Source organism: Neomonachus schauinslandi, chromosome 4 (assembly GCF_002201575.2).
Source record: "Neomonachus schauinslandi chromosome 4, ASM220157v2, whole genome shotgun sequence".
NCBI classification, from domain to species: Eukaryota; Metazoa; Chordata; class Mammalia; order Carnivora; family Phocidae; genus Neomonachus; species Neomonachus schauinslandi.
Window position 1 is genome coordinate 93132701 of NC_058406.1, and position 18554 is coordinate 93151254.

The 18554-nt window shown below is 37.6% G+C and overlaps 2 protein-coding genes across 2 annotated transcripts in view; both read left to right on the plus strand.

Annotated features, from left to right (window-relative positions):
• Window positions 1–18554, plus strand: part of CAPZA1 (capping actin protein of muscle Z-line subunit alpha 1) — a 220456-nt gene that overhangs the window by 11269 nt on the left and 190633 nt on the right. The gene's annotated exons all lie outside the window — the stretch shown is intronic.
• CTTNBP2NL (CTTNBP2 N-terminal like) overlaps window positions 1–18554 on the plus strand; it is a 51892-nt gene that overhangs the window by 11233 nt on the left and 22105 nt on the right. Inside the window, exons 2-3 of the mRNA XM_021690073.1 lie at window positions 1830–1953; window positions 4853–4960. Of these exons, the coding sequence (XP_021545748.1) occupies window positions 4862–4960 (99 nt within the window). The 5' untranslated portion in view covers window positions 1830–1953; window positions 4853–4861. The remainder of the gene's footprint in view (window positions 1–1829; window positions 1954–4852; window positions 4961–18554) is intronic.

The window sequence follows — 18554 nt, forward strand, 5'->3', positions numbered from 1 at the left end:
GCACTGCCATTTAGGAGGCTCAGGGAGGAGTGAGGGTGCCCTTCTTGATAGCCTCAGCGCTTGTGACTGTTGGCACCTAAAAGTTTGTCTAGAAGACTCACACACTCCTGACTGTTGGCCCCAACTTGATGGAAAGTAGCATGTGAATAGACCAAATGGTGCGCTGGGCAAACTGATGTTTAAAATCATTTATCGATAACCTGGAAATAAGTTTCGTACATATCCCATAAATAGGCTTATTTTTTCCAGGGTTTTAAAATATGTATAATTTATCTCTTTTCTTATATATATTTATTTTTTAATTGAGAAAACTATAATGCTTAATATAGCTACAGTTAGCTATACCACAGTGTATGATAATGTACCCAGACAACTTGTCTACGAGTGGTTTTTATTTCAGATTTATAGACTGTGGCATGCCTTGAACAGACATATCTGCCTCTAAACTCTAAGGAAAGTTGCGTCTTGGAGACATTCACATGGAAGGAATGAGCTGAGCATCTGGTTGAAATGATCTTGTCTTTCAGAGTTACTTAATGGATGATGACAGTGACAAGTAACAGCTCATTTAGAAAGCAAGTAGAGAATGAGTCTGTAGACTACGATACGGCATGCCAAAAATCTGGCAGTCATATTTCTGACAATTAATATGGAATTAGCAACAGCCTTTTTCCGAGTATCTTGGGCCACATCATTTATATATTAGGCAAAAATGGGAGTCAAGTTTAAGAGTTGTTGCCTTAAAGTACAAGACAAAAGTTATGTTTCCTCACATAAAATTTAAAGCCTATCATCTTTTTAAAAGTTTGCTGGGTCTTAGGGGCTCCTGGGTGGCTCAGTCGTTAAGCGTCTGCCTTCGGCTCAGGTCACGATCCCAGGGTCCTGGGATCGAGCCCCGCATCGGGCTCCCCGCTCGGCGGGAGGCCTGCTTCTCCCTCTCCCACTCCCCCTGCTTGTGTTCCCTCTCTCGCTGTCTCTCTCTGTCAAATAAATAAAATCTTAAAAAAAAAAAGTTTGCTGGGTCTGATATACTATTAGGAAAACATAAACACAGAATTTGCATATAATTCAACACTTAATATTTGGGAAAAGGTAGGAGCTGGGATGAGTAATTAGCCTTACAGACAAAGTCCAGATGGTTGATTTGTTTGTTCATTAACTGGCAGGAGGTGAGGGGGTAAGCACGTACCTTACAAAATTTAGCAGTTTGAAAAGTTCGTTTGTGGGCGCCTGAGTGGCTCAGATGGTTGGGCGTCTGCCTTCGGCTCAGGTCGTGATCCTGGAGTCCCTGGATCGAGTCCCGCATCAGGCTCCCTGCTCGGCAGGGAGTCTGCTTCTCCCTCTGGCCCTCCCCCGTCTCATGTGCTCTCTCGCTCTCTCTCTCGTTCTCTCTCTCAAATAAATAAATAAAATCTTTAAAAAGAAAAAAGAAAAGCTCGTTTGTAATTATGTTATTTTCCCATCTGAGTGTATTGTGCATCAGTCATGGTGATCTAAGCAAATAGGCTTTTGTCAATTCAGGGAGACAGTCATTTCTCTTCCAGGACTCTCATAAGTTAGTCCTTGAAATGGCAGTGGACATCTTAAAGTAAAAATGATTTTGAAAGCCCTCACCTTCCCTAACTGTAATTGCAAAAGGGAAGTCATATGCATGGTAGTTTTGCTATATTACTCAGCTTCGACTTGAAGAAGTAGCTGTTTTCTTTCTTGTCTGTGTCAACCCACACCTGTCAGGCCTTATCAGCTGTAATGACAGTTGACATTCATGGGATTTATCAAATCGTTTATAGTATGGTCACATAGACAATAAATTTCTTACTATTTTGCAGCATCGGACACTTTTCCACCATGCTGATGGCATTTTAAATATATTTGTCAATTTTCCCAAATTTTAACTGAAGAAGACCTTAAGAATTTATACTCGAGGACGAAAGTGTGACTGCCAATTATCAGGTCAGTATCACCCCCACCCCCACCGCTACCCCCACTCCCAGGAATATTGCTATCACCTAAAACATAATGCGGTTTTATGGCCTTTCATTTATATTAAATTTATTGCAATGTCTTGTGTATTGAGATTGGATTCAAATATAAAGAACAGCAAAGAACTGCTGAATTTTAGTATTTCTAAAGAAAGGTCATGGGAATATGTGAAAACAGACAAACTGGTTTTTCAGTTTTTTTCCTCCTGTGTCATATTTGTATTGTATTCACTTCATGTAGACACTCAGCTGGACAAGTGGGTACATATTAGCAGAGTGTTCCAGATATTAAAATTTGTGTGCAGAAGCGATCTACAAATGTAGATCACAAGACTATAGTGCTTTATGCCATTGACATAGAATGGAATTTTTTCTTGCCTAGGCTGGACTTCTTTATAATTAAAGTGACTCTGAAGATTGTTTCAATTTTTCTCTTTTATGAGGATGTGTATTTATCACAACAGATCCAAGACTTTGATTTAGGTACAGTCTGTTTTTAGTTTGTTGTATATTCACTTTATTCTTATTTCATTGGATTCTCTAACAGTTAATTCTTGATTTTTACCCATGAAAGCTTAGAATGGAAAGAAGAAAGACTTTGGAGGTTATCTAGTCTGTCTGATTTTACCTGTGAGGAAACTCAGTGCCGGAGCAACTGGGTAACTTTTTTCCCCAAGGCCATAGAGCTGCTTAGTGGCGGACCTCAGATTTAAATTCTGCACTCCTCACTCCCAGTCTGTTATGCTTTCCTCACATGCCACTGCTTCCTTCAGCCCCAGTTTTAGATCTCTAAATAAGAGTATTGAAAGACTACAAAGATACTGAAAGAAAAAAAGAAGAATACGTGTGAACACTACCATTATTACTTTGGTGCTTCTGCATCCAGTTCATTTACTCAGTGTAGTTGGTATTTGCAGAGTACCTTTACAACTGCCCATTATTCTGCTTAACATCATGGGAGGGAAGGGGATGGGCATAAAATGATAGGATTTTTCCTCTGCTTTTTAATTTCTGCGAGATTAAACCATGAAACCATCAGGAAGAAGGGGAAGGGTTTCATCTAAGAAACCAGTGTGACTCAACTGGTGGCTTAAATTCCTCACCATTCTTCACTCCAGGATGCTATCACCCCTCTTCATTTATGTTTCCCAACCACAAAAGGGCAGCTTGAAGGTATTTCTGAGGTCAGATCTTGGCTGCCCCCAATTCTGATAATGCCTTTCTTAGAATTCCTGTGGAAAGTGAGAGAGGATAGTAGTTATTAATAGTTAAACCATTGTTTAGCTTGTATCAGGAATTTGGCAAGATGTTTTACATTTATTAATCCAGTCTTCACAGCAACCCTATGAGTTAGATATCATCATCCCCCTTTCACAGATAAGAAAACAGAGAATCGGAAAACTTGCCCCGAATCATGCAACTAAGATGATGCAGACCTGGCATCTATCTGACTGCAAAGCCACACGCTCTTTCCAACATGCCATCTTAAATTAAGTGTGTGGCTTTCTTAGGTTTGTGGGCTTTTGTTTTTGGTTTTTTTTTTAGTTATTTTTAAAATACCTGTTGTGAGAGGTCTTCCGTAATCCAGAAGTGAGGATCACTTACCAGCTGCTGAAACTCGGTAGTTAGAAAGTTAGCAGTTAGAGCTGAAGTTAGATGGAACATATTTTGCCATATGGCAAAAGATTCTTACAGCATGTCTTGGAACACAATCTAACAACAGTGAAGTACGCCTTTTCTACATGCTCTCCCTCACTGAGAGGCAGTAGCTCTGGAAGGAATCAATGACTCTTTTGTGTGCCTCCTAAAATTTAATGTGCTCATAAGAGTTGGGAATTACTGGAGGGTGTGTGAACTCGTCATGTTGTAATTCACTTTAAAGGAAACTGTATGAGAGTGACAATTTGGAAGTTAAAAGGGGGAGAAGGAAAGTAGTATTTGCTCAGTCTCGGAAGTTATAAAATGTATCTTACTATACCCCTGGTCAGAGGACCCTTGGAAAATTGTGTAGCAGTCTAACTCCTGTCTCTGTGTGGGTTTTGAGAAATTAATCTTGTGGAAAGGACTGAGTTTGTGCTATGCAGTTTGCCATTTAACATATTTCAAAAGATGTACGACTTCTCAGAAACGTGAACTTGCTGTGTCAGATAAATTCAGTGTGTAGTAATCTGTCCAATTAAGATTTTTACTAAGGACAGTATATTTTAAGAAATTATTTAAAAGTATATTTGTATGATGGTTGTATTGAAGTCTTATTTTACTATATGACATATAAATACCGTGATAGGTGTTTTTCCTTTTTAACTGTTTCACAGAGAACACCTATCACATGAAAGTAGATAGTTTAAAAGAAAAATGTCTCCCATACTGCCACCGGACATTGTCTTTGCCCAAATTTCGTTTCAGCCAACTTTGGAGGGATGCCAGAATGTTTTATATACACTTTAGGAATTTGGTTCTCTAAAACCGGGAAATCTTTTCATGATCTCACGATTTTCTGGTGAAATAGTATTCATGGTAACACAATTTTACCTGCGCTTCTAGTGAACTAAACTCATGACTAATTCTTTCTGAGACCTCCCAGGATGTTCGTAAATATGCCTGAAGGAAAAAAATGATGGAAAATTGATCTTTGTGAGTAGTGATGAAATCCATAATTAAGGTGAATTTTATTTTCTCTTACTGCTCAGTTTATGATTAACACCAGAAAGCTCTTATTTTTTCTACTTAATTGTACAGTTTGCCATCTTAAAGCATTTTTTTACTGTAATCGTTGCTCTTTTCTTGTCTGACTCAATTTATTTTTTTCTTTAGTGATATCAGACTCACTCTGTCTTCTGGAGATTGTCTGATCGTTGTCTTTGTTTTAGGCTTTCAGGATGAATCTGGAAAAACTCAGCAAGCCTGAACTCCTAACACTATTCAGTATTCTTGAAGGAGAGCTTGAAGCAAGGGACCTCGTGATAGAGGCTTTAAAGGTGTGTTAAAGAAAAAAAGAGGTCATCGTATGTTTTGAAAGTCATTTCACTGGTTGTAATTTCTTTAACCTGGATGTTTCTATAGCTCCTGTTGAAGTTCAAGGCCTGGGTATACATATTGGTACTTGCGCTGGCAGCTACCTGTGTAGTATGCGTTTAGGGACGTTGGTAAAGCCTTTCTGACCCCAAAATAGTTCCTTAAGTCTCTCTACTTCATGTCTGGATCTTGAACTTCGTTCTTTAGCTTAGAGGCCTTAACCATTTTTGAATGCCAACTGCTTCAGAACCTAATGAGACTTGCTTCCTAAAAAATGTGTATACATCCGTATGCCAAAATTCAGGATATAATATCTGGGAGATCAGGGACTCCATGAAGACCATCTTTGGATTCCCTAGACCCCAGATAAAAAATTCTTACTTTTTTTTTTTTTTTTAAGATTTATTTATTTGACAGAGAGAGACACAGCGAGAGAGGGAACACAAGCAGGGGGAGTGGGAGAGGGAGAAGCAGGCTTCCCGCCAAGCAGGGAGCCCAATGCGGGACTCGATCCCAGGACCCCGGGATCATGACCTGAGCTGAAGGCAGACGCTTAACGACTGAGCCACCCAGGCACCCCAAGAATTCTTGATTTAGTATTTGGTATCTGTTAAGACACAAGGGGTGGGGGAGGCGGGTCTGTGATATGCTTTCCACTCAGTTTTTCCATGAGCCTAAAACTGCTCTAAAAGGGGTGCCTGGGTGGCTCAGTCAGTCAAGCGTCCAGCTCTGGATCTCAGCTCAGGTGTTGATCTCAGGGTCGTGAGTTCAAGCCCCACATTGGGCTTCACACTGGGCGTGGAACCTACTTAAAAATAATAAGTAAAAATAAAACAAAAAATAAAACTGCTCTAAAAAAATAAAGTCTAATTTAAAAAATACAAGGGGGTATACCTCCTTTCAAGTTTCATGAATCCTATACACCATTGTAAGGATGTTTCCCAATTTGTCTTGAGATTAGATTTGGAGAGGCAAAGAAAAGACAGTAAGGGTATCTGTGAGCAGTAGGAGGATGAGAAGGAGGAGAAATGGTCAAAGAAAAGAGACTTGAGCGTGCTGGAGAGAGCATAGTCCCTGCAAAGCTCACCAAGTCTAAGGATCTAAGAAGATGTTTATAGTTTCAAATTTTAGAGATTAGATCAGTGTACATCTTAAAGCTCATTGGTAAAAGGTTTATGAAGTACTTTGGGTGTTTTTTGTTTTCAGAATTATCCTCTTTATTAAATATTGCATTAATATTTATTTCATGTGTGTTCATATGAAGCTCCATTGTTGAAGATTTTTTTTAGAGCAACAAAGATAATTTTCTAGATAATTTTCAAGGAGGCTTAGAGAATCAGTGATTTCCTAAGTAGCCAACAACAACCACTCAATAGAGTTCATACCAAAAAAAGCCTTTTTCCCTTCCTGCACTGATATAGAGTAAATGTGTTGTTCATTTAGTCATATCTGGGTAGTCTTTTCTTGGGTTACTCCAAAATTATATTTGTGATAAAAATAAAATCTAAACCTATTATTTCTATATGCTCTTACACTTAATTTGTTTTTCAAGAATGACTGAAAAAGACTGACATTTCTGTCTAATAAATATGCCTCAGGGTAGTTTATCACTGAAAACTTTTGGGTTTTTTTGTTTTGTTTTGTTTCCCCTGGTAGCTTTGTCATATGTGATAAGTAATTTCCAGTGGTTTCATTCTCCAGAGTGCATGAGGCAATTCCCTTCTGATATGTGGGGGTGGGGGCGGGGACGGAGTCTGTCTTCTTTTCTTCCTTTCCCTGCTTGCTTCAGTCTTGGCTTTGCATGGCTCCCTGCGGATCACATGTTTATGGCTTTGACACATGCCTAGTCACATACGTTAAAGTTTATTGCCTGAGTCTTTGCCTCCCATACCACTAATTAGAACTGTATGACTTTGGTCACGTCATTCAATCTGTCTGGAGCACAGCTTCCTTCTCTGTAATAAGAATAAATGATTAATAACTAGCATTTGTGTGTAACACTACAATTTGCCAGGCATTGCAGATACTGCAACAGTGTAGGAGTCATTTTTTCCCCTTTATGTAGATTCTTTCAGTGCATACCATGTTCCCCATATCCAAGGAACAGTCAGTGGTTGCTAATGTTATGAATGGATGACTCTAGTGTGCCCTCAGAGGTGCCCAGTTTTTTAATGACTCTCCTGCCAACATACATTGCATATAAATGTTCACTCTGGCTGGTGACTCATTTCTGCCACTTCCACAGGCCTTCCTTCCCCTTTTGTCACTATTGGTGAATTTTCTTCCTTTCCCTGTACATCCTTGGAAACTATTCTATTTCTTATAACCCCCTCCATTGTTACCAGTAGTCCTAACCTGATTAAACCCAGGGCACCCTCCCATTTCTTATCCCATATTTTTCTGCTCAATGAAGAGAAGAGAAAAAAGGATTGGGGGAAGTTTGAGCTCGTTCGTAATCCTCACTTCTATTGCCAGGTGTTTTCTCACTTCTTTGTCTTGGTTCTCATCCGAGATCCTGGCTCTCCCGTCCGTAGGCATTATCAGCTTAGAACCCAAAGCGTTCACCACTTAGGCTGCACTGGGAAGTACTTGGCTCATGGCAATGACTCCTTGTAAAACCCAGAAAGCATTTTCCAGGAGCAATATTATTACAAATAGCCATCAGATTTTAGGAAACTACAGTAATTTGGCAACATTTGTTAGAGACTCAGCTGAGGATCTACACCTACTGGCACTGCGACTCCGGGAGCCGGTTCCCCATAAATATTACAGTTGACTTTTACAAAAACTTGTGTGCCTCAGCCCCTTCACAATTGAGGTAGGGTGGTGGGGGGATGGCTCTCTCTAATGAAAAAACCAGGCTGACCTTATTTCCTCTTTGCTTTTCAGCCTTAGAAATCAAACAAACCTGTAGAGCTTTATGTGTCTATTTTGCTAATCATTATATGCTCAGCACCAAGCATAGGGCCTAGCATATAGACACACAAGAAAGGTTTGTCAAACAGATGAAATGATTGTACCATTGTGATGCATTGCTTTAAAAGACTGCCACAAGATTTCAAAGTGAACGTTGTGAATTATTAAATTTTACAGCTTGTTCTTATGTGGCTGCAACATACTGCCTTCTGGTTTTAATGTGAACGGATGCGTAGGTGCTTGTTGCACATGTTTTCCTAAAATACATTTTTTCTGCGCAAATCCAATTTTAGTTACTTCAGGCAGCTTCTGACAAGTTGAAAGAGCAGCTTGAGAAGCAGGAGCTATAATTAAGGGAGCATTTGGATATAAGATACCATTCAGAATCGGGCACAAGTGTTGTGTTTAGTCTGCACAGGGCTTGGAGGTGATAAAGTTATCTTCTGAGGCTTAAGCTAGATGCAGTTTAGATTGAAATGAATAGCTTAGCCAGAAGTGGGACGTCTTTAAACGGTCTATTGTTAGATAAAATAAGTAGCAGCTGGGGTCAAAACTGTTTCAGTCCCTTTGAGAGAAGCAACTGCCATACCAGATTCTTAAAGTTAAAATGAAACCTCTCTTTATTTGTAGTTTTTTGTTTTTTATTTTAGTTTATTTGTTTGGGCTTCTGTAATATATAAAGATTTTACTATTATTATTTCTGTAATTCTTGCTTAATAATAAACACCTGTTGGACTTCTCAGACTAATATCGCAGCTTACTAATTTTCTTCCATTTAGTATTCTTTCTTAATTCATGTTTAGTGGGTTGAAAAGGTTTTGAAATAGTTATGATTGGTTTTTTCCTTCTGTTTAAGTAAAAAAGCTTATCTTTTTTTTCCCTCCTTACCTTCAAAATAGATTTTTTTTTTCCTGGGCATAAAATCTGTTCTTCAAACTTACAGCTTTGAACAAAACCACATCGTTCACTGTTGCTGCTAAATAAATAGTAGGTCACATTGGCAGGGTTGGGTTTATATAGGGATATATTTATTATAAAGGTCCCAGATCCTACATATAGAGCTATAATTATAAAAGAACTTCATTCCACTGCATCAAAAACTAATGATGTAATGTATGGTGATTAATGTAACATAATAAAAAAATTTTTTTTAATTAAAAAAAAGAACATTCATTTTCCAGAACTTCTGCAAAGTACCAGATTGCAACTACATCCTTCTAGAAAAACCCCCACCATAGTTACTTTTCTCCCCCAGAATATGAAAGCCGCCTCATTCTTCTATTGCAACCAAGACATGTTTGGCATAGAACCAGGAAAGTCAGTAGAAAATAGTGTAATATTCAACTTTTCTATATTTAAATTCTAATTGTTACAGAGGCCATTTATACTTTATTTAGTCCTAATTGAACTTTTATATAAAGTGATTTTCTGTTTTACAAGAGATTATGTCAGAACAAAACATTCTTTGTGAAAGTCTTTCTCTTTGACCAGTTTATTTTCATGAATGAGAACACTATAGGAATCCCTTCCACAGTGAAAGCAAATTACATTGCTCATGAACTAACTATCCCGGGGAGGCTGGGGTGGAATCACACAGTTCAACAAGAGAGCCTCAGCTCATTAATTCTAAGCAGCTCTAGGAGATGGCTTCCCGGCGAGGTTTGACTACTCCAGAGGAAGATGGAGGACCCTTAATGGCCATTTAAAAACTTTGGAAAAGAGACTCATTTACTCTTAGTTATGATTATTAGAACAAAAGTTTTACAGTCCATCCATTTCGAACAAAAGTATATTCCATAAAGCAAGAAATACTGAAAATATGCTGTTCTTCATACAAAAATGAATCTTTAGATTAAATATTTGTTGTCAATAGGGCTTACACTTTAGCTTGTTTTTCTTGTGGGAATTGACGGTTGTGAGTTGACCCACCCCCACCACCACCACCAAAAGCATGTATTTTGAGACAGCCAGCAAGGGTTAAGGGTGTGCTCTGGGGCATGAAACAGATGTTATGTTATACCCCCCTCCCATCCCTAATGAAAACAGGAAATACAGGGACAAGGTGGAAGCCTTTTTAGAATGGATTTATTTTTCCCATTGATTTCCTTGTGTATTTCTCCATTGTTTGATTTGGCATATATTGACACACAATAAGCTGCATATATTTAATGTGTATAAATTGATATTTTGTTACATGTATACCCTCATGAAACCATTACTACAATCAAGATAGTGAACATATCCATCCCCTCCCCCAAATTTTCCTCATGCCCCTCTGTGACCCTTTTACCTAACCTTCCCTACTCCTCCCTACACTGGCACCCAACCCACTAATCCAGTAGAGATTAGTTTACATTTTCTGGGATTTTATATAAGTGGAATCATACAGAATGTACTTTTTTTTTCCTTGGCCTGGTATTTCACTCAGTGTGATTATCTTGAGATTTATCCATGTTGTTATTGTATTAATAGTCCATTCCTTTTATTACTGAGTAGTGTTCCATCATATGTCTGCTCCACATCTGTTGGTGAACATTTTCATTGTTTCCAGTTTTGAACTGCTGCAAATAAAACTGCCTATGCAAGGCTTTGCATAGGCATATGCTTTCATTTTTTTTGGATAAGTACCTAGGAATGAAATGGTTCTGTTACCTGGTGGGTGTATGTTTGTTTGTTTGTTGTTGTTAAGAAACTGCCAAACTTTTCCAGAGTGGTTATACTACTTCACATTCTCACCAACACTTGGTATGGCCAGTCTTTTTAATCTTAGCCTTTCTAATAGGTGTGTCGTATCTCATTGCAGTTTTAATTTGCATTTCCTTTTTTTTTTTTTTTAAGATTTTATTTATTTATTTGACAGAGAGACACAGCCAGAGAGGGAACACAAGCAGGGGGAGTGGGAGAGGGAGAAGCAGGCTTCCTGTGGAGCAGGGAGCCTGATGTGGGGCTCGATCCCAGGACCCTGGGATCATGACCTGGGCCGAGGGCAGAGGCTTAACGACTGAGCCACCCAGGCGCCCCAATTTGCATTTCCTTATTGACTAATGATGTTGAGCACCTTTTCATGTGCTTCTTCACCATCTGTATTGTTTCCTGACTTGTTCAAATTTTTTGGCCATTTTTAAAATTGTTTTCTCATCATTGAATTTTGAGGATTTCTGATTTATCTGGGTGCAAGTCCTTTATCAGATATATATCTTGCAAATATTTTCTCCCTGTTGGTGGCTTCTGATTTTATTCTCTTCACTGTATCTTTTTTTTTTCTTTTTTAAGATTTTACTTATTTATTTGAGGGAGAGGGAAAGAGAGAACATGAGCGGGGGGACAGGGCAGAAGGACAAGCAGACTCCACGGTGAACAGGGAGCAAGACACAGGGCTCGATCCCAGGACCCTGAGATAATGACCTGAGCCAAAGCCAGATGTTCAACTGACTGAGCTACCCAGGCACCCCTTAACTGTATCTTTTGAAGAGCAAAAGTTTTTCATTTTGATGAAGTCCAGTTTCTCAATGTTTCTTTTATGGATTTTGCTTCTTTGCCTAAACCAAGATCAGAAAGGTTTTCTCCTGTGCTTTTTCCTATAATTTTATAGCTTAAGTTTTACACTTAGGTCTATGATACAACTTGAATTAATTAATTTGTTATATAGTACAACATATGGATCAAAGTCTTTCTGTTCATATGGATGTCCAATTGTTCTAGCACCACTGGTCGAAAAGACTATCCTTCCTCTGTAGAATATTATCTTTTCTAATCCATGAATATGGTATTTCTCTCCATTTATTTAGGTCTCTCAGCAGTGCTTTATAGTTTTCAGTGTATAGTTTTCAGACGTCTTTCCCATTTTTTGTCAGATGTATCACTAGTAGGGTAGTTCTATTTTTAACTTCTTGAGGAACCTCCATACTGTTTTCCAGAGTGGCTACATCAGTTTGCATTCCTACCAACAGTGTAAGAGGGTTTGCCTTTCTTTGTATCCTCGCCAACATCTGTTGTTTCCTGAGTTGTTAATTTTAGCCATTCTGACCAGTGTAAGGTGATATCTCATTGTGGTTTTGATTTGTATTTCCCTGATGATGAGTGCTGTTGAACATCTTTTCATGTGTCTGTTAGCCATCTGGATGTCTTTTTTGGAAAAATGTCTGTTCTTGCCTTCTGCCCATTTCTTAACTGGACTATTCATTTTTTGGGGTGTTAAGTTTAATAAGTCTTTTATAGATTTTGGATACTAACCCTTTATCAAATATGTCATTTGCAGATATCTTCTCCCATTCCATAGGTTGTCTTTTAGTTTTGTTGATTGTTTCTTTCGCTGTGTAGAGGTTTTTTTATCTTCATGAAGTCCCAATAGTTCATTTTTGCTTTCCTTTCCCTTGCCTCCTGCAATCTCTTAGATCAAGTAGAGTGATGTGGAGTAGCTTTCTCAGCTTTGCTCTACTACTTTTTAGAAACTAAGATTCTGTAATTTAATTTTTAAAATTTTGCTGAAGAGAGTTCAGTAATTATTTTTCCAACAGCAAAACTTAATAGTAATTTAAAAATCATTAGCCATCTCAAAAAAAGAAACAGTACTTCTGTTGCTTTAATGAACTGCTCCCTTTAAAGCAGCCTTTATCCCTTGTCTTTATTAGTTTTAATAGTTTACTATCTTCTTATTTTTTTAAAAGATTTTATTTATTTATTAGAGAGAGAGAGAGCACAAGCAGAGGGAACAGCAGGCAGAGGGAGAGGGAGAAGCAGGCTCCCCACTGAGCAGAGAGCCAGATGCGGGACTCAATCCCAGGACCCTGGGATCATGACCTGAGCCAAAGGCAGACGTTTAACTGACCGAGCCGAGCCACCCAGGTGCCCCTCTCTTATTTTTTGATAAATAATTTTATTTATTATTTTGAATAAATAATTTTTCTAAAGAGGAAAAACAAACAATATTGTACATTTTCACCTTCTGATAGAATATTATTACCTCTTTCCTAAGGGTAACAGAACTAATCTATCTAATTGAAGTTTAAAGATTATCTTTGAGATTATCTTTTCATGTTAAATGATTTAAATTGTATGTCATATCACTAGCCAGTAAATACACATCAAAATATACTGTTTCTTTATTATTTCCTAGAAAGCATTCTTTTTCTCATTGTTAGTTTGGACCACAAGAAGAAAATTTATTTTAAAGGGGATTTATTTATAGGCAACATCCCTATATCTGAATGCTGTTTCAGAGAGTTACTGCAGTATAGTTAGACATAGTATTACTTTTCTGTTATGCTTTTGAATTAAAAATTCAATGTTGGTTTCTTTTATTAAATATACTAATCTCGGGACATCTGTTTATTGAAGAGAGTTGCTGTAGTCTAAACGGTTTTATGTAAAAATTTATTTACAGAAAAAATTTTCTATAAGTTACTTCCAATTACTCCCCAAACAGCTCATGATAATATAGTTATATTGTTCTAGTTCCAATTAATTCTTTATAAAAAGTAGCCTTTGCTTAATGGCTACATGAATTAGGTTATACATCCACATGGTGGATTGTTAGGTAGCTATTTTACATAGCTATTTTATGTAGCTATGTAAATAAATGGTGCCTGGGTGGCTTAGTCGGTTAAGCATCTGCCAGGGTCCTGGAGATCAAGCCCCGCGTCGGGCTCCCTGCTCAGTGGGGAGCCTGCTTCTCCCTCTCCCTCTTCTCCTCCCCTCTGCTTGTGTTCCCTCTCTCTCTCTCTCTGTAAAATAAATAAAATCTTAAAAAAAAAAAAAATGATGCATATGAAGACGTTTTAATGACATGGTAATGTTCCTACAGTGTAATATTAAATTTGCAAAGCAGTGCATAACATTAAATATATCTTCTAATCTTGATTATAAGAATAACATGTGCATGTGTGTATACACAAGAAAAGGACTCAAACAAATAGATTGAAATTTGTAGTTTTATTTTTATTTATTTTTTTCTAGAGAGAGAAAGAGTGTCTGTACATGCACAAGTGGAGCAGGGGGACGGGGAGGGACAGAGGGAGAGAGAGAAATCTAAAGCAGACTCCATGCCCAGCACAGAGCCCAAGGCGGGGCTTGATCTCACAACCCTGAGATCATGACCTGAGCTGAAATCAAGAGTCAGACAATTAACTGACTGAGCAACCCAGGCACCCCTGAAATCTGTAGTTTTAGTATTAATAGTGGTTGTCCCTGGGTAGTGGAATCATATGCACATTTTAATTTTTTTCTCCAAAACTTCTGTATTATATGTAAATTACTTTGAAATCAGAAACATTTGCTTTTAAATATAGTAATCTTATACAACAGCTTCTTTTTTTTTTTTAAGATTTTTTTTTATTTATTCATTTGAGACAGAGAGATACAGAGAGAGAGAGAGCATGAGCAGGGGGAGGTGCAGAGGGAGAGGGAGAAGGAGAAGCAGGCTCTCCGCTGAGCAGGGAGCTGAATGTGGGACTCGATCCCAGAATCCTGGGATCATGACCTGAGCCGAAGGCAGAGGCTAAACCATCTGAGCCACCCAGGTGCCCCTATACAACAGCTTCTTGTTCAAATTTCTGTTTATTAACAGTCATGCCCTAAGAAGATAATTTAGTTACATATTATTCACTTTGTAGGGAAAGATGTTAGAGCTAATTAGAACTATAATTAAATTCTAACCTATTTGTTGTTCCTGTTAATATATTCTTTTTCCAACCCACCCTAAATAACTCAATTGTCTCTGCCTGAAAAACCAACCTAAGTTCCCAAGCTATACAATAAAAAGTTCATAGAGTTTAGAGGAAGAAGAAAGAAAGCTATGATAAAGATACTGTTTATCATACCAGAGTCTAAAAAGGTATCTTTCAAACAGTTTTGAAATACATTCCATTGTTCTGCCACAATCCAGGCCACACATAGACACCAACATACATGAATTAACTAAAACAAAAATTTCACCAAAATGTATACTAACTTTATGTTTTACTATAATATTTATACTATACCATGCTATATTATACTATTTTCTTGTCTTTTGTACTTTATTTTTCATTAAATGCTACTAACCTAGTTTCATGATTGTGATCCTCCTAACCTAGTTTCATGACCCACTTTTAGAGATTTATCCTACAAATGTACTTAGACCCATCCAATAAAGTGTATGTGTAAGGATATTTATTGCAATATTGGTCATAGCAGCAAAATGCTGGAAACAGGGGCGCCTGGGTGGCTCAGTCATTAAGCATCTGCCTTCGGCTTGGGTCCTGATCCCAGGGTCCTGGGATCGAGCCTCGTATCGGGCTCCCTGCTCAGCGGGAAGCCTGCTTCTCCCTCTCCCACTCCCCCTGCTTGTGTTCCCTCTCTCACTGTGTCTTTCTCTGTCAAATAAATAAATAAAATCTTAAAAAAAAAAAATGCTGGAAACAACTTACGTGTCTGTTAGTAGGGTTCCAGCCAAGTAAATTGTGGTATGATTATACAATAGAATACTATGCAACCATTAAAGAGAATGAGAGATAGATCTTTATGTATAACATTCTCCAAGATATAGTGAATGAAAAAATAAGGCACAGAACAGTGGGCATAGAAAAAAAAAAAAAGGAAGAAACAGTATTAAGTTGCAGCTGGTGAAGCCAGAAATACATCTCAAAATACCTCTTCCTTGCTTCCCCTTGGCTTGGTTCCTTTAAGAATAGTAGGAGCTCCCAAAAATGTTCTGCCCCGGGAAGAGAATGAAATTACTGAAAGGGATATACCAGGTTCAGTGGTGGGTACTCTGGCAGAAAAGAGCCAAAAGAAGCAGGAAAGCCTGGTCATATATGGACTGTTTCTAAATAGGATATTTATATTAAAAAAAAAAAAAAGAGGACTGCATTCTTAAGTGGTTGAACATTGTTGTTGCATTCAGAAAAACATTGAGCCCCAGAAAAAACAGCTACCTCTTAAGAGTAGTTGTCTGATATCAGCTACTTGCTATACAGATTTTACCACATCATCATTCATATTACAAATTCTGGCATTTAGTGGTTCGAGAGTAAAAGTTCCAAAAAATAAGCCAATTTCTCATTTAACCGACATCTTCCTGTGGCCTGTTTTTCATATGCCTTTGAGGCAAGAAAGGAGGAACTCAGCTTGTAAAACACACAGTTCTCTAGCAGTTGGGGAGAGGCTTCACAAAAGATTATAGCAATGGGGAATTTCACTGCATTTATTCAGCCTGAAACTAAAACAAATAAAAAAGGGAAACAGCTTATTCCTGTTATTTTGACTTCCTCTTATTGTGTCTTCCTTGCATGTGTGAGCCTTGTGATTTGGGATTAATCAGAGGTTATTTCTAGTTGCTCCCCTTAAAGAGAAGAGAAAGGAAGACAGAGAGGTTGCTTGCAAGATTAAAGCCTGGGGTCCATCATTTAGTATTTCAGTTTAGCCAGTTACGGGAATAATTGGAAAGATAGGAGGAAACCATCTTGTATGTTTGCTGAAAATCTTTATGGCCAGGGAGCATATATTGAATGAAGCAGGGAATTTTATTATGTGGGAATTTATTCCCTTAGAAAAGCAGAGGAATATATCTATTCCGCCAAACTAGTCATATCCATGCACAAGGATGCTCATTGCAGTGTTGTTTAATAACAGTGTTGGAAAACTGTATAAACAACCTAAATGTCCGTTAATAAAATATAGCAACATCAGCTGGTACACCCTTACTATGACATATGATGTAATCGCTTTTTTTTTTTAATGAGAAAAGAACAAGCAATGTACTGACTTATTAGAAAGATCTCTGAGACACAATAAGTGAAAAAGTACACATACACACATTTATGGATATGCTTGGAGAAAGTCTGAGAGGATACCCATTATACTAAAAACTCTTGAGGAGGAAAGAGAGATTGGGTTGTGTTCAGGAAGGACTTGGGCTTTATCTATATAGTTAAATTTTTTATTAGAAAATATTCATTTATGATGAAATTAAAATAAAAATTATATTTTTAAGAAATATAGTATGAACTGGAACATTAAGGAGTTAAGAACAACATTTACTTCTTAATTGTCTTTACTTCTAAGTGATTTATACTCTCACATAATCTGTATTAATTCTATAATAGAGTTAAGAGGGTAGAGAGAAGCCTAGCATTCTTGGGAGAGCATGAGCTTGTTACCACCATATCCCTGATTTTCTCCCCAAAAGAGCAAAGAGTAAATTTCCCATTAATTTTCAAATTCTGCTTTTGAACAGGATGCCTAAAAGTTCTTTCAAAGCAGATTCTTTCACAGGTCATGGACTCAAACTTAATAGAGCTGACAACATATGTATGAGGAACTACGTGACTAAAATTTCAAGAAATGTTATTATCATAGCAGGAGACCTATAACCTTTCAAAGTATTTTTCCTGGCTTCAGTTTCATATCTGTAGTTCATAATATTCCATTGTTTAACAACAACAAAAAGTATTTTCAGCATCCGAAAATCAGCTCCACCTAGCGAGTTCTAAGATACGCATAACTTTAAAAAATTATTTTAATCTAATTCACTAGCTGTCTGTTCGACAAAAGACTGAATTCCTTGGTAGAAATGAGTATGTGACTGTGTTACTGAAGTCAGAAGTCTGTTCTTATTGACTGGAAACTTCATACATAAAACCTCTCAAATTATTGTATCCAATAAGTTTTTGTAGGATTGAATCATACTTAATGTGATTTCTTTTTCTTTGTCTGTACTAGATTAGTGATAATACGGGAATTTATCAATTCATGCTGATAAGCATCACAGAAAATAGAGATTTTCGTCTCTCTTTTTTATATCTGATATTTCTCTTTTGCACTAAATGTAAGCTCCGTGAGGGATGGATACTTAATCTTGTTCAGCACTGCATCCTAAATATCTAGAACCTCATCAATTCTTGCAGAAATATTTGTCATATGAGAGAATAAGTTCAGGACCTTTGGGTCTAACTTGAATGTATTCAAGGCCCAAAATAGATTGCCGCTTATTAATAAATTCATATTTTTGAGAAGAGAGGCTTAACTATAGTAATAATTTCATAACTTTACTGTTGATAATTCCCACTCAGTGACATTATTTACATTTCACCCTGAACTAAGAAGGAACAATTTGTTCTTCAGACAGGAAATCATTGCTTGTGTTTGTTTCTATATTTGTCTTAAAGGATACCAAATAATTGGGATATGTACCTTTGTTCAATATGCCGGGTCTTCATCTAAAAAAAAAATGAAAGACCATATTTTAGTTTTCTTTTTTTTTTAAAGATTTTATTTATTTATTTGAGAGAGAGCGAGAGTGAGAGAGAGCACAAGCAGGGGGAGCAGCAGAGAGAGAGAAGCAGGCTCCTCACTGAGCAGGGAGCCTGATGCAGGGCTTGATACGAGAACCCTGTGATCATGACCTGAACCGAAGGCAGACGCTTATCTGACTGAGCCCCAGGCGCCCCCATATTTTAGTTTTCAACTGACATTTTACCTCAGCGACCCTACCTGTCAGAATGGGATGTGGTCACCTGCATTCCCTGACTGATTAGTAGCGGGAGCTTTGTGAGCCTCGTTGAAAATAGTATATTATCTCTTTTTAAAGAGTACAGTACCGCTTGTCTTTATCTATCTAGATATTTCCAAAAATATTGTTGCCCAGACACTTGAGCTAAGGGC